The sequence below is a fragment of the Camelus bactrianus genome, chromosome 33 (assembly GCF_048773025.1).
Source record: "Camelus bactrianus isolate YW-2024 breed Bactrian camel chromosome 33, ASM4877302v1, whole genome shotgun sequence".
Lineage (NCBI taxonomy): Eukaryota > Metazoa > Chordata > Mammalia > Artiodactyla > Camelidae > Camelus > Camelus bactrianus.
This window is the reverse complement of record NC_133571.1, coordinates 15,757,933-15,773,951: the sequence shown is the minus strand read 5'-3', so window position 1 is coordinate 15,773,951 and position 16,019 is coordinate 15,757,933. Positions and strand designations below refer to the sequence as shown.

At 43.5% G+C, this 16,019-nt stretch overlaps 1 protein-coding gene and 1 long non-coding RNA gene across 5 annotated transcripts in view; one reads left to right on the top strand and one right to left on the bottom strand.

The window, feature by feature from the left end:
- The window catches only part of LOC141575863 (uncharacterized), a 47,893-nt gene that overhangs the window by 29,663 nt on the left and 2,211 nt on the right, over positions 1 to 16,019 (top strand). Inside the window, exons 3-5 of one of the 4 annotated variants that reach the window (XR_012503837.1) lie at positions 8,510 to 8,655; positions 13,809 to 13,904; positions 14,861 to 15,190. This is a non-coding gene — a long non-coding RNA (uncharacterized LOC141575863). Of the gene's footprint in view, positions 1 to 8,509; positions 8,656 to 13,808; positions 14,280 to 14,464; positions 15,191 to 16,019 lie in introns of those variants that run through there. The other 3 variants (XR_012503835.1, XR_012503836.1, XR_012503834.1) reach the window with 3 other exon arrangements.
- The window catches only part of TECTA (tectorin alpha), a 65,883-nt gene continuing 60,747 nt past the window's right edge, over positions 10,884 to 16,019 (bottom strand). The window contains exons 20-23 of the mRNA XM_074357040.1: positions 13,799 to 13,961; positions 12,589 to 12,676; positions 12,204 to 12,320; positions 10,884 to 11,676 (exon numbers count right to left, since the gene is read on the bottom strand). Coding sequence (XP_074213141.1) covers positions 11,576 to 11,676; positions 12,204 to 12,320; positions 12,589 to 12,676; positions 13,799 to 13,961 — 469 coding nt within the window. The 3' untranslated portion in view covers positions 10,884 to 11,575. The remainder of the gene's footprint in view (positions 11,677 to 12,203; positions 12,321 to 12,588; positions 12,677 to 13,798; positions 13,962 to 16,019) is intronic.

Sequence of the window (16,019 nt, the reverse complement as noted above, 5' to 3'; positions counted from 1 at the left end):
CACGAAGATGTAGATCCCAACAGGAGAAGTGAGTCATTGGTTGGACTTACTAAATGATTCTATTTTTTTCTCTCTCACTTACCACTTATTCTAAGCAGTCTGTTTTTATACCATAGACACTCAGCTGAGTGACTTTGCACTATTTGCTGGGCAGCTTAGAACCAAATTAGTGGCCCTTCCTTAGCACCTATGTAAAATTTCGTGACATGGAAAAAAGCATACAATTTTTCTTACTGTTTTACAGTCTTACCCCTTTTTTTCTCACCTCCTTCTAATGAATGCTATTTTAGGGTTGCTTCTGTATTTCTATTATTGCCTCAAAGAGTTACTGGAATACAGTGAGAGGATGGGAAAGAAGAGTGTGTGAGTGAGTAGGAACATGGAGGAAGGGATTAAAAAAAAGGTGAGCAGCGAGAAGGGACCAAAGTGTCTCGGTCAGCACAAGCGCATTTGTGCTCTCAGGCAGTAATCAGAATTAGGGCTCAGGTAGCCAATTTCTGTTACATGTTTATTTCTCTCTCTCTCTCTCATGGATATTTATCCACTAAGTCTATATTCATTGGGTAAATACTAACAAATTAATATGCTCTTTTACAGAGAATTACCTGTTATTTTTGCTTATAAAGTGGTCCCCATTGCATCGTACAAGGTTTGAGATGCATCTTTCTAATTAATTAGGGAAATTTTCCGAGTGTTCAATTTGGAGAATGATAGAGAAGCAGTCCTTCTTCAATTTCTCTTGGATTCTTCAAAAATGTATTTTAATCTTTAAATTTTCATTAGTTGAATTTTCATGGGCTAATGGAATTGTCATCAGTCCAGCTGGTCTTCATAGAAATTTGTGAGGATCACTATTTTGAAAAGAAATTTCTATTTTTAAGTGGTGGTTAAGAGCAGTTTTCCAGGTTCCATTTCTACCTGCTGATAACATTTAGCAAAAGTATCTAAGTGCAATAATAATGGGTCTGAAGTGAGTGTGTTTACATAATTTTTAATAAATGAAAGCTCCTCATTTTCTTCTCATTAATGCTTCACTGTTTTTTAATAGCTTTTAAAGTCGCATGCCTTTTTGGAAAGGCTGCCTGCTCGATCATTTTCCTTTTTAGACAGTTACTTCAGCGTTCAGAAACACCAGCAAGCTTTCTGGAGACTATTCCCATAAGGGATATCTGTATGAATGCTTTTACAGTAAGCGGGCTAGTATTCTCAAGATATTAATGACTTTGCTGATTTAGTCCCTCCTCAAGTTGCAGTTAAAATTAATTGGGGGAAAAAAAAGCCACTCACATACTTTGCAGGACAGGCAGAGAGTACCGGGGAATGGTAAACAAGTTAAACGGGTTTGGAAGTAATTAGTGCTACATTCTCTACTGACGCTGAAAAGCAGTGTTTTACTACAAGGAGAAATTTATTCCCATACCTTGCTAATGATTTGTAATGTCAGTAAGGAAGGAGAAATTGTAAAATCCAGTTTAATTGGCATTTTTATAACCACAATCCCCTGGTGGCTTCTTTTCTGTGCAATACCGTAATAGATGACATTGAGGTAACAGAGATTGAAAAAACCCTACTGTACACTTATTGTACACAGAGCCCCACGGTAAGGGGCTTAGATCTGTCATTTCACTAAATAGGGGGTATGTAGTAGTATTCCTAGTTTAGAGATTCTGTAGGTTGTCAGAAAGATTAAATGACTTGCCTAATATCTTCTTGCACTCAGCGTGGTTGGCCGCCCTATCCTGTTTGCAATACTCTCTTTCCTTGGTATCAGGCACACTTCCTCTTAGATTTTCCTTGGCTTTTTCTGTCCACTCCTCAGTTTCCTTTGGTAATTTCTCCCTCTCTTCCTGACCTCTAAATTTTGATCCTGCTGATTCTCAGGCCCCTTAAGAGTAAAGGCCCCTTCAGTTCTCCCTTGCTCTCTCTCTCTCTCAATTTCTGTCCTTCACTTAAATGCCACATAAACGTATAGGATTCCTATACGTGGTTTATCACTCTCCCAGACTAGTCCGACAGGCGCCTGTCAAATATCTTCCTGCCTACTTGACACCTCTGCTTGGGTCTCTAACAGACGTTGGTGCTCCACACGTACAGAACCGAGCAGTTGATCTTCTCCCTAAAACTATTTCTCACTTTCTTCCATCTTAGTAACTGACATCATCATCCATCCAGTTGTACAAAGCAGTAACTTTTTTTATTTCTTTCTTTCGCCTGTCTTCAAATTCAACGTATGGCTTTGTCCCATAGCTTCTTCCTCCAAAATAGAACTCAAAACCACCCATTTCTTCCCACATCCTCCATCCCTGGGCTCTTGCCACCCACCCAATCCTGGTCACCAGTGACTTGTTCCTCCTGCTTCCTCTCATTCTCTCTACAGATCCATTCTCCATATAGTATTTGGAATTATTATTTTTAATATAAATTGGCAGGGATAAATAGGCAGAGCACAGAGGATTTTTAGGGCAATGAAACTATTCTGTATGACACTGTAATGGTGGATACCTGTCATCATATATTTGCCAAAACCCACAGAACGTACAACGCCGAGGGGGAACCCGAACGTGAACTACGGACTCTGGGTGAGGATGTGTCAGTGTAGGTTCATGGATTGTAACAAATGTACCACTTGGTGTGGGATGTTGATAGTGGGGGAGGCTGTGCATGTGTGTGGGCAGGGGGTATTTGGGAAATCTGCCTAGGGTCTACTCAGTTTTGCTGTGAACCAAGAACTGCTCTAAAAATAAAGTATTTTCAAAAAAGTAAATTGGATGATACCACTCTCCTACTTACAGTTTTCCAGTGGCTCATGATTGCCCTTGACACAAAATTAGATGCCTTCTCCCCTGCCTACCTCCCTAGCCCTCACTCATGGCAACTCACACCAGCTCCTCCTCATCCCTGCAGCTGCCACTCTCAAGCCTTAGGACCTTGCCCTTGCTCTGGCCTCTGTCTGAAGTGCCTCCCCAGCACCCCCTCCTCCATACTGACTTGGTTCCTTCTTTTCCCTTAAATCTCAGCTGAAATGATACCAGTCATAAGGCTGCTTGACCACTGTATCTAAATGAATTTTCCACCCCCATTTCCCTTTGTAACATCCTACTTGCTTTTCTCATAGGACTTTGCTCCATTCGAAATTACATCTTAATCATTTACCGCTGTAGCCCAATACCTGTTACAAGGAAAGCAATCAATAAATATTTGATGAATGAATGAATGAATCTGGCCAGTAAGTGGTGAAACTTGGACTCAAACCCACAGTCTGTCTGACTCTAGAATCTGTGTTCTGAACTATTACGCTAGGAATAAAATTAATTCATGTTCAGTGGAATTTTAGTGTAAAATTAATTTTAGTACAAAAATCTAAAATTCTTTTAAAATTTGGTAATCCATATGGTAACAGTCCAAGGACAATAGAGTACTTGATTGACCTCCGTCTCAGAGATGCTGGATGGCGTGAAGGGTACCTGTCGTATTTGGCATTTTGTTTTACTAAGATGCCCAGACAAACTCCCTTGCAATAATTCTTTCAACTCTATCAAATATTCTGTGAAATCAAATTAAATGATTTGGGCAAGTTATTTAACCTCTTTAAACCACCATCTATAAAATAGGAAAATAACGATGCCATAGAATTATTTAGGAGGAATAAAGGAAATAGATGAGAGCCCTCACTCACCACAGATTGGTAAGTAAATAATAACTGTGGTTCTTTTTTTTAAAAAAAAAATCTCAATTCTCAGTTGACTGAAAAACTCTAATCTTCAGGGTTAACTAAACAGAGTTCCTTTTTTTGTTTGTTGTTGTTATTTTAAATTTTTATTTTATTTAATTTTTTGAGGAGTTGGGGGTAGTTAGGTTTTACTTATTTATTTATTTGTAGAGGAGGTCTTAGGGATTGAACCCAGGACCTTGTGTATGCTAAGCATGCGCTTTACCACTTGAGCTATGCTTTCCCCCTGTTTTTAACTATTTCTAAGTTCTGACATGGCTCAGATGAGCTGGACTGACACGCCAAGTCATCAAAGACTAATGATAGAGGGAGGAAGTAGACAGGAGAGTTGCCTCTGCAGGGGGACCCTGAAATCCACAGGCAGCCTCTAAATCTCTATGAACTGGGTTCTGTTATGCTGCAGTCGTCAGCAAGCTCTTTTTTTTTAAATGGAGGTACTGGGGATTGAACCCAGGACCTCGTGCATACTAAGCGTGCACTCTACACTTAAGCTATACCTGCCCCTGCAAACTGGGTTCTAAATTTCTATTGAGTTTGCACTTTATTGCAAAGGACAGCACCAGACCCAGTTTGAAGTCAGTGCCATTCTTGGAAAGTGTTTGGCGCACGAGTTTACATTTCCCACGAAGCTTTGCGGGATATACAGGCAGAATAGAGCAACACACTTGTTTTTCCCAAATTACTTTTAAAAAGAGGTTCGATTCAGTTTATTGATTCTGCCTAGAAAAACAACAACAAAGTAAAACAAACACAAATTGATATTTAGAGATGGGAGTTTTTCTTTTCTTTCCTTTTTTTTTTTTTTTTTTTTTTTTGCCTCAGAGGACTTTGCTCTCCAGTATTGGCCAAGCACTCTATTTCACGTGGTTTAATGAAAGCCTTGGGTCCCATTTTTCTTTGAGATCAGTTTGAGAGGGCCGTATTTCTTCCATAAGAAAAACCTCAGAATTTCTTTTCTGTCTCTCAGGTTTTGGATGTTACCGTGACAAAACTAGACAAGCTGGCAGAGGGAGCCACGGGATTTTTTTTGAGAATCTGAAAACATAGCAAATGAAGTTGAATAGATTCCTCATCTAACTCCATTCTTCTGGTGAAAAGGAAAAATCTAGAATGGGATTGGAATAAATAATGTAGGAATTAGTGAAAGCACTTGCTTTTTCAGTTGCTTATAAAAATAAAACTGGCGTGGGAGCATACTTAGCCGCTGATCCATTCATGTTTTGGAGGTGGCGTTTAAAGAACCCACTTTTAAGATCAGAACACAAGGTGAGGCATTTTGTTGTTTTTTCTGTAACATTCAAGCACGTCAGGACAGTTCCGGGGAGAAGGCTTAGAAATACATCCATACATTTTACAGCATTTTATTAGGAGAGTTTTTTCGAATCACCATCCAATTTTAAGTTCTATAGTTTCAAGCTGCCAGCACAGTGTGGAAAACTCTAAGGCAAAGGAAACAGAAAGACTTCATACTGATGTAGTGTGAAGTCTTCTGGTTTCTAGAAGTCACACGTGCCTCTTCAGGGGTCTGCCAGCAAAGTTGACTTTTGATGAATTTGTGTTTCTGGAGTATAATACCCAGAAATACAGCGAAGTCCTCACTTGTTGTGGCTGTCGGAAACTGCTTTACCTGAAATAAAAAAAAGTATTCAGAGTTGTATGTGAAGACGTGTTTCCCTAGGTTTGAGGCAGCCTGTGCTTTCAGGGAAATTTGCCGAAATAGTGTGCATTTAAACGGATTGCGATCATTGGCTGAATTGCTCGTTGTGGTCCAGGGCGGGGGGTTGTTTAAGATAAAGGGGGTGAGATTTCTCTCCCTCTGTTGACTTATTCTTGATTTACACTTAAAGTTAACTAATGACAGTAATTGTTCATGAAAAGGACCAAGTAGTCAAAAGTACAATTAGAAGGTGGTGACATATGGGAGACGTGAATAAAACCTACAAGGGGTAGCGTCTCTAGAGATCTGCTAAACTGGAATCAATATTTAGAATGTCTCCACTCCTGGCTTGGAGGTTCAAAGGAAACATTTAGAATCTGGGCCCCAAAAAACTGTTACTTGCTATTCACAGCTCTTCTCAGTTTATGCCTTGACTATTCTGATACAACACCCAGACATTTTCACATTATATGTTCCGGCATTTTCCCTTGTCAAATCAGTTTGCCAAATTGCTTTCTGATCAGGACTCTTCGGGAGAGCAGACTCTCTCCTTTGCAGGGACGCTGCTATTCTTGCATTTTGCAGTCATCAACTCAGAGGCTCGTGGAGAGCGTCATTGAATATACTGTAACTCCTCAACTTGAACGGTCCATGTACATATGTAAACTGCCTTAAAGGACCAGGATGGCTGGTAGCACTGAGGATATTTGTGGCAGGTAAAGAGGAAAATACTAGGAACCATGATTTTTTTTTTTTGTCTTTGGTTAACATATAATTAACTTCAAAGCATATGTCTATGGGAATGTAGTGTTTAAATCAGAAAAATTCCATGAGTTCTAGATAGATCCAATGCCAAGATTATCAAGACCTAAAGTAACTAAGTATGTTACTCTTCTCAGTAAAATCCTGTATTTTTGGCCCAATTAAAATAGGGTACCATCAGTGGATTTTTACACCCCAAACCATTCCACAAAGAAATTCAAGAGTTGTGGGGAGTTGCAGAATCGAGGATTCTGTGTCACAGTTTCTTTGTTTTTAAAAGACAGAAAAGACAGAGAAGACTGCCGTCATTCTCATATGTCTCATTAGGAGTTGGAAAGGACTAAATAAACCTACAAGCGGGAGCACTCGTATATGAGGGGGTTTGCGTTTTTCTTTAGTTTGTGCTTTATGCCATTATAACTTCGACCTAATGCTTTCCCTCTGATTTCTCTGTCAGAATGCAGCGTGATTTAGGACTGAACAATAGTAAATACAGGGAGGAAGGCACCAGTTATGAAAGATGCCACAGGAGCATGAGGGACTGTTACGTTATCTGATGAGGGAACGTCTGAGGTTCAGAACTATTTCATCATCAATATTTTATGCCAATGAATAAAGCTGCAGCTAATCCAGAGGCGACGTGCAAACAGAAACACACGGCAAAATGTACAGTGAGCATCCTTCCTCCATTTGTTTCCTTAGCAAATAGCATTTGATTGCCGAGTTCTTCATGGAACGATGAGTCTTTTGTGTCTTATTTCCATCTATAGACACAGAGCTCTGTCCCTCTGCCATGGAGATGCTGTCTTACATGGGAATCATATTTCAGCAAACATAATGAAACCATCACAGACAGAGCCTTCCATTAGTCAGACCAGAGTTATAGTTCTGGTGCTTTACATGCATATGAGAGTATTTCACAATTCTGTTGGGGAAAAGAAAGACTGCTAAATATTTCATGGTTTCTCTTGATCAGATTGTTTATTTCTCAACATTTTAAAGAGACACTTAATTTTTCCTGACAGCTATTTTTGTCGACACGTTAGAGAAACAGATATTAAGGGCAAAATTTGCATGGGGTACCAAGAGGTGGTATTTTCCTAGAATGATGCTTACTGTGTGCATATGAATAAATCTCACAGTGTTCTCCAGAAAAACGTCCTTGGCATTTGATGTGTTCTCTAAAGCTATATTCTAAGCTATATGCATCTAAGGTTTCAGGGAGAGGGAGAAATCATATTTTTGTTGGTGTGGTTCAATACGTTTGGGTTTCATGCAAAAATAAAGAGCAGACACTAGAGGGTGCTGTTTGATCTTCCTTTTCACCAAGTTGTGCCGCAGATGCCCATGAATCAGGGCCCTGAAAAATGCCATCATGTTCTCCTAACCAGGACCAAATTGCAGCGAAATACAGAGTGTAGATATCCCCTGGGTTCTAGGAGAGAGACTGGAAGGTTCGGAATGGGGTAGATGCTAAATGAATTCAGATTTAGTAAAGAAGTAATTCTTCATTACTCTAAACCTGTATGATTGTCATTCTTTGATAATTACTTAATTTCTTTGGTTGAAAGAAATTTTATTAGATTTCAAGCTCTCACTAAATGTCAGATGGTTCTGAAAATAGCTAGACTATTAGACAATGTGAAACAATTACTGCTCTCGCGTTTTGGCATCAGGACTTTGAATAGAGCGCATACTTACTCTTGGCTGAGAAACTAATTATAGAATCCCCAATTGTCAGAAATGCCAGACCCCAGGATGTTGTCTCTTTTGTTATCAGACAAATACCAAGTTAATGAGATTCCCAATTAACTTCCCTTTTAACCTTTGCTAAGCATGCACTTTTGCCCCCCGCCCCGAGGCAAATCTTTCTGAGCGGCAGGGGAAGGCGATGTTCTGGAGCTATCTAAATATATGCTATCATATGGTTTATGTTTGGGTAGTGTCATTTTCTAACCTAAGAATATTTTAAAAGAAGCTTGTAAGTTCTCATTTTACAGAGAGGAAGATGAAGGTAGTGTGATATCGAATGATTTATTTCAAGCAGAGAAAGGTTAGAAGGGTCAGGACATCTTCCCGTTCTTCTGCCTTCCAGACAGCGGGCTAAGGGTCCTGTTTGTTTTCAGTTCTGTAGATGTGTTTCTCCTGAATGCAGTTAGGCACGACTGGCTGGAAGACTGCTTGGCAGCCATCACCACGGGTTTCCAGTTCTCCTCCCTCCCAGGCTCCCAGGAAGTTCGCAGTTCCCTGCTCTCTGAAAGTAGTGACAGCCGTGGAACTTGCTTTGCCCAGTGAGATGGGAACAGAAGTGTTAAATGTCCCTTCTGGGGTGTGGTTCTTTACGCTCTCTCCCCTTGCAGAGGTGAACCCCGAAGCCGTGTGTGGAGCTGGCAGCATCAAAAGATAATGAAGCATCAAGAAACAAATGCTGGAGAGGGTGTGGAGAAAAGGGAGCCCTCAGCTGGTGGGAATGTAGATTGGTGCAGCCGCTATGGAAAACAGTACGGTGAGTCCTCCATAAACTAAAAGTAGAACGACCATATGATCCAGCAATTCCACTTCTGGGTATTTATCCAAAGGGGATGAGAAGACTAACTCAAAAAGATATCTGTACCCCCACATTCACAGCAGCATTATTTACAATAACCAAGATATGGAAACAACCTAAGTGTCCATCGATGGATGACTGGATAAAGAATATATATATATATATATAAATATGAGTGTATATATATGAGTGTGCATATATATGTATATATACACCCACATACATACAATGGAATATTACTCAACTGTAGAAAGAAGGAAGTCCAGCCATTTGCAATAAGATGGATGGGCCTTGAAGGTATTATGCTAGATGAAATAAGTCAGACAGAGAAAAACAAATACAGTATGATCTCACTTATATGTGGAATCTAAAAAAAAAACCCAAATGAAATTATAGATGCATAGAACAGATTGGTAGTTGCCAGAGGCCGGGTGAGACCAGTGAAGAGGGTCAAAAGATAACAGACTTCCAGTTATATAACGAACACGTCCTGGGTGTAAGGTACAGCGCGGTGACTGTAATCGATAATACTGCATTGCATATTTGAAAGTTGTTAAGAGAGTAGATCTTAAAAGTTCTCATCACAGGAAAAAAATTGTAACTATGTGTGGTAGTGGGTGGAGTCGCTGTGATGATAATTTCCTAGTATATCCACATATCGAATCACTGGGTTGTACACGTGAAACTAATGATGTTCTGTGTCGGTTATCAATAAAAAATGCAGCTCTGACATAGGAACAGCAAAATAAACCCATGGAGGGGGAGTCAGGAGCTCGCAAGCAGAACCACAGAGATTGACACTTGATACAGGATACAGGGGTAAAGGTGGTACCGCAGGTCCTAGGGGAAAGGATAAATTGTTCAATAAATTCTATTGAGAGGAGAAAAGATAATGAAATCTCCATCAGCCTCCCTCCCAGGGTAGCAATAAGGATCAGGGCCCCCTGGCATGAGCAAGAGAAAGACCTTTGTTGTTTAAGCCACAGAGATTCTGGGGGTTCCTCTCATGGCTCCACAACCTAGCCTGTCCTGATGACAGACAAGGATGTCGACCAAGTGAGAAAACCAAAGGCTGAGAATAAAAGTGCAGCAGGAAGGGACTTAATTAAAAATCTAAAAAACAATCATAGTCTTTAATTTAGAAATTTCTAGTGACTTTGATATGAAGATTAATAGAGAGAAGTTATTAAGTATGAAAACATTTCCTCCTTGTATGTTTTTAGTTAAAATTTGTTTAAGGAAATCAAGTAAAAAAAATAATAATAAATGAGGCATTATTGCGTTCAACTCAGAATCTGCCTGATGAAGGCCTAAACCTCAGGTTGTGGAAGTGAGAACAGAGCATGAGCTCTGAACCTGCTGATCTCGAAGTGGGAGAGGGTCCGGAGTTGAGGTTTTCATGTGAAAAAGGAACCCCTGTGTGACATCAGTTTCCATCACGGTGAAGAGGAGGTGCTGTGTCTCACCCAGAACAGATGATTTGATTCCTGAATCCATCTCAGTGCTCAGCATTTTCCCACAAGGTCCTAAGATGCCCGAGTTGAAGCAGATGCATCTTTTTCTCCATCAGTTACCAGCTGTCCTCTTGGCCACACAGCATCTCTGACTGCTAAGCTAGAACTTGCTGACCCTCCCGGTGGGGCTGGGAGAACAAAGCCACTCAGCGCAGACTCAGTCTACACCCTGCGTCTTCAGTGGGATGTGGCGCCTTTCATACGGAAGACAGGAATCGTCCCCGCACCCACGGTCAAGGACGCTAGGATTCCTGCTCAAATGTTTCCCAGGGTTCCCAGGACAAGACAAAAATGCCATCAGCTTAAGCCCAAAACAACTTCAAAATTAACTTGAAGTTGGATTTACTTTGTTTTTAACCTTAAAAAGAGAGGCACCCCAGGGGTGTATTTACCAGGCCCTCCATTTTGTAGTTAGAGTAAATGTGGGGTTTTGTACCGCGTACAAAGGAGGACACTGCCGGCCTCTCGTCTGCACAGCACCTTAATAAATGCCCTGCTAATGCTCTGTTGGTACAGCAAACAGTCATATAACAAAACACATCAAAGCTCTGGCCAGCAGTGCCCACCTGTTCCAATTGCTGTTGTGGAGGCTTTTTAAAAAAAAAAAATCAGAGCGTGCTATGTAGTGTGCGGAGCTGAACACCGATAAGAATGATTCCAGCCACTGAGGAATGAGAATACTTGAACACAAAGTTTATTGAAGCATAAAACACATGACAAATTATTTGGTTGATTTGTAAAAGAAGAGTTTGGATCTGAGGGGACGGATGTGGGGTGGGTTCCCCAGGGCTGCAAACAACATACGCGGTGGCCACGCGGCCGTGGTGGGGCTGGAGGACGTGAGGGCAGGGAGGGGGTTCGTCACAAACAGGAGGGAGCAACAGAGGCGCAGCAGAGGTCAGGTGCCTCCCAGCGTCGGAGGGATCCCTTAGAGGGAGTCAAACCTTCCAGTCACTGCTCCTCAAAATCCTTCCAACAGGCTTTCTCCTGGTGAAAACTCTGATCCAGAAACAGCATTGATGGAACAGATTTCTCTGGTCAGATCTCCGGTCAGACTTCTTTAACCAGAATTTTTTCCTTTAATAGTTTTTCATGTGAACCAAAGTTTCTAGTGACAACTGTTTGGAAATTTTAGGCAAGATGTATGCTTTCCACAACTGGCTTTTAGAAGCCCCGTTGTGTACTTGGAAAGAGGAGCTTGGCATTTCCCTCTTTTCTGGAACTCTGACCGTTTGGGGCAGGTGGCATCACTTTGAGATAGTGGGCAATTTCCAATAGGTTTTGACTTAAGGGCACACACCTTTTATCCTACAGGGGGTTGAAGTAAGTAAATCACAGTACTTTACGTAGCAACCTTGAGTTAATTATGAGGTCGTGCCTGATTTATAGACTAAATGCCATAATGAAATCTGGGTCATGATGAGAAGCAGCGTCCACGCTTGAAGTTCAACGGAAGAATTAGAGGCTGTGAACAGAGAGGAACATAGTAAATCCTATGGGAAAAACAAATACCTGCTTGACATGGATCAGACACCTGAGTGGTCTTAAAATGAAGGAATCCACTTTCTTCATTGCTGAGGACCCACTTCATCCAAATGGCCTTGGCTGAGGTAGCAAGGGAGCAGAAATAACCCAACCTTGCGAAGAGCCCTGCTAACTCAGGGGGTGCCAGGGGGACCATGTTCTAAGGCTGCTGTAGGATGTCTTGTTTGTTGGGTCCAACACCCCAGTCCCAGGCACAGCCCAAGGAGACCTGGTGGCCAGATTCAAGGCCAGTGTTTGGTCCTTAAATGACTGGATAACTTTTTTTTTTTAATCAACTTTATCTTTTAGATAAAAGAGCAGGGGCCCAAAGGTTGAAACGAAAAAACCAAAATGGCGCTAGAATTCCTGGGCTGCTTTCCTCATCCTTCCTTCTTAAGTTTTGGACTTCTCAGCGGTCCTGCCCCCCCTGCGCCCCAGCCGCCAGCCCTGATCGCGGGGCGCGCTCACCTCTGCAGCTCCTGCCGTCCTCCTGCAGGGCTCCCGTCACGCAGCTGCACAGAGGCCCGTCCACCCGGCTCGTGCAAATCTGCTCACACCCTCCGTTGTCCTCACACCAGTCCAGCCCTGAAAAAGAGCCGCCCGCCTGGTTACCTGCCCACAGTCCAACTCGTCAAGTCGTATCTAAGGGCGAGGCCCTTCTAAGGAGGAAAAGAAGAGGAAAAGCCGCTGCTGTTGTGGGTTTTTGATGGACCAGATTTCATTCTGGGAGCGGGCAGTCTTCTCAAACTGGGGTTCCCTAGCTGGAGTCTTCAGGCCCCTCATTCACCGGAAACACACCCAAGAGTTAAGCCCAAGCGTCAGACCCCGCTGTTTTAATCACTGACATACATACTTCTTCTCCTAATGGGTCCCACTGAAATGATCTGTTCTTTAGGCTCTTTGATATAATCTATGGCGATCCTGGAATTTTGCGGGCAGTGCTGAAAGAGAAAACCAGAGGGAAAATTTCACACAATTAAGCTGCTAACTCATTCTTTACCACGTTTCCCCGTCTGAAAGAGGCAGTGGCTCTGGCCGCGGGTACCACAGCAGCTCAGATTAATTAGAACCAATGCATCCTTGATCATTGAGCCCACTGGGACTCGGAGCTTCATGTTGAACAGAATTAAAGATATTCTCCACACTAGAGTTAGAGTCAAAGACGCTCCGTTCCCAGGAATGAGGATCTCGTATCAGATCAGATGGTAACACACACCGCGGCATCTGTAAGGAGCTCTGCCCATCATTCACATCTCGATCCTGCAAACGTGGGAGGGAGCATGAAGCTGGAATGTTAAAGGTTAGGGACCAGTGCAATAGAACCCTAGGGACAGAGCCATACATGATGGGGATGTGGACCTGGCAGGGGAGAGACAATCGGTTTGTCACCTCATCCCACCAGCCCCTCCAGAGAGCGCCTCAGGCCCTGGTGTGGATCTGGAGGACCTGTGGGATAATTCCTGTCTAAAGGACACCTGGATAAAGCGTACCCTGAGCCCAGGAGTTTGCTTCTATCGTGGAGGGGGGCTTGGCCCCACTGCTCACTTCAGAAGCGGGTGGCCTGGCTCCTTGAGACTCTGGTGGAGTGGTTCTCAAACAGGTCCAGTTTTGCCCCCTGGGGGACATTTGGCAATGCCAGGTGACATTTTGGGTGTTGCAAGGGGGGAGGTGGCGCTACTGGCAGTGAGTGGGGCAGAGGCCAGGGATGCTGCTGAACTTCACCCAGTGCACCGGGCCACCCCCACAACAAAGAGGCACTTCGTCCAAAATGTCACTAGTGCCAAAGTTCGAGAAACCCTGGTCTCATGTTACTCCAGGTCGCCATTTTGGAGAGAAGGGAGTAAATGGTCATCATCCTGCCATGCTTTCTCTCTCACTGCCCCACCAAAGATGCCCGCCACTCCTCGGCATCTGAGGATGGTTCCGGTTCAGCCCGTGCCAGGTGCGGTGAGTCCTAAAGAACTCTGCAGGGCCGCAGACCCTGGCGTTGGTCACCCCCACGCTGGGAAGAGTGGGGCCGTGACAAAAAAAGCTAAGCGTTTCCTTTTCACACTCTCACTTACTACTTTGCAGGAGTACTTTTCTGAGTCACAGAGGGACACTGCGCAGTGAAGATGGACCTCATCGTAATCCCCGATGAACTTAAAGACGGTGACGTGAAAGCGACAGGTGAGGGAGACACCGTTCTCCTCGATGCCGATGGTGTTGTCTTTAATGTTCTGACACCTGTTCAGAAAAAAGAGGGACTCTCTGCTTCACACTTTCATGTTTCACACAAAGCCGTCACCAAGGGTAACAGTGCCTTTGCACTTGAATGTGACCTCAAGAGCGTGTGGGTTTGTGAGTTATTACGGCTCCCTTACAGTTTCATAGTTTGTTTGAAAAGCATCAAAGAGCATCTCAAATTAGCATCTTAACTGCAAATGAAAAAAAAAATGACTGGAGGGTGGGCACTCCGTTTCCCCACGGGTCACTTTCTCCTGCCTCCCTCTGTGATGCTGTGTTTTCCTGATATGAATTTAACAAACATGAGATGAGTCCTTACTTCTGTACTTTCTTCAGTTAATTATTAATTTGGGGAGGGGCTCCTTTTTCTTTTCTTTTTTTCCTTTTTTAAAAATTGAAGTACAGTCAGTTCACAATGTTGTGTCAATTTCTGGTGTGCAGCATAATGTTTCAGTCATACATATACATACATATATTCCTTTTCTGGTTCTTTTTCATTATAGGTTACTGCAAGATATTGAATAGAGTCCCCTGTGTATACAGCAGAAACTTGTTGTTTATCTATTTTAGTAGTAGTATCTGCAATCTCAAGGGGCCCCCTTTTCAAACCCTGTTGGGAAATCTTCCCGCAAGTGAAAGCAGGGGGGAGATGGAGGAGGAAGGAAACGCAGTGGCAGAGGAGCTGAAGGGTTGTTTTGATGGAGGGACCCCGTCTCCGCCACCGCCCTCTGCTCCTGGTGCTTTTGAGCCAACAGGCAATGACTCAGGCGTCCCGCCTCCCTAGTTAGGGTTCCCCGGATCACAGTCTGTTACGCCCCAGGGTCTTTTCCCATCATGGCCCTGCACCTGGAGGTCTCCGTACTTCTTCCCATGCTAACTAACGCCTGCTCTTTCTCCAGTGTCAGCCTGTGGCGCCTCCTCCTGGATCAGTGCACCCTGACCAGGCAGGAACTGGTGGCTTTTCTTAGATTTGCCAACAGCACCCTGCTGAGCCCGTGGAGTGCGGGAATCAAGGGGTAATCCTCACTGTGTCTCCAAGACACAGTAAGTGTCTTGTAAGAGCACGAAGTAAGTATTTAAAAATCTCTGTTGGAGGAATCAATGAGTGAATGCGTGACTTCTACTGCCACGGCCAAGGTTGGCCCTTCGCAGCCAAGATGCTCTTTAAAACAATCAAGATAGAAGGTTGCCTTCCCCTGGCCCACAGGAGTGAATGGCTGAGTGATAAGGGAAATAAAATGAGTTAAATAAAATAAAAAAAAATAAAATAAAATCGAAGTTACGCTTCAGCAGCCCCACACCTATTATGTTTTGTAATTAGTCTTCAAGGCAATAGCCTCTTAAATGCTTTGAAAGAAACTTCCTTGCCATTCTTTGTCAGTGTTTTCCATTCAAATCATCTAAATTGGTTCAAGGATTCTCCAGTCCCACACAGACGATCTTCCCTCTTAACCAGACCCCCAGCTCCCAGAGAGGCGACCTGAGGTTCAAGTGTCAGAAAAGCATGAAGCAGAAGGAAGGCGCTGGGGAGTCAGGACAGGCGGTCTGGGTGCCGCCTTAGCGGGACGACCTAGCCCAGCACCAGAATCCTTCATCCACTGTCAGAAAAAAGCCCTTTCCTCTCTCTGGGCACACGAAGGAAACAGAGAAGTGACCTTTGTGTGCCCAGACCTCTGTGTCACTGGTAGATGGTGGTGGTGTCTCTGCCCCTGCCCCCCACAGCTGGAGAGGAGCAGCTGACCCCCCAAATTCTGACGCAGACCCACTTGGCTGCTCAGCCACTCAGCACTGAGCATCAGTCTTCCCATCAGTTCTCACTGGAAAAACATACTACCCGCATCCCCCCACGAAAGGTCAGAAGGACCCGTGGATTCAGATTCTCCCATGTGATGAACCGTGAAGACCTTCGTCCGCACCCTGGGGAAGCTGAGGTCTACGAACACGCCCGCTCACTCCCTCTCCCTCGCCGGGTCACCTCTATTAAACACTATTTTAAAAAACGCTAAATGCAACAGCATCCTTCGAAGGAGACAAAAGCCCTACCACCTGGGTTTGCAT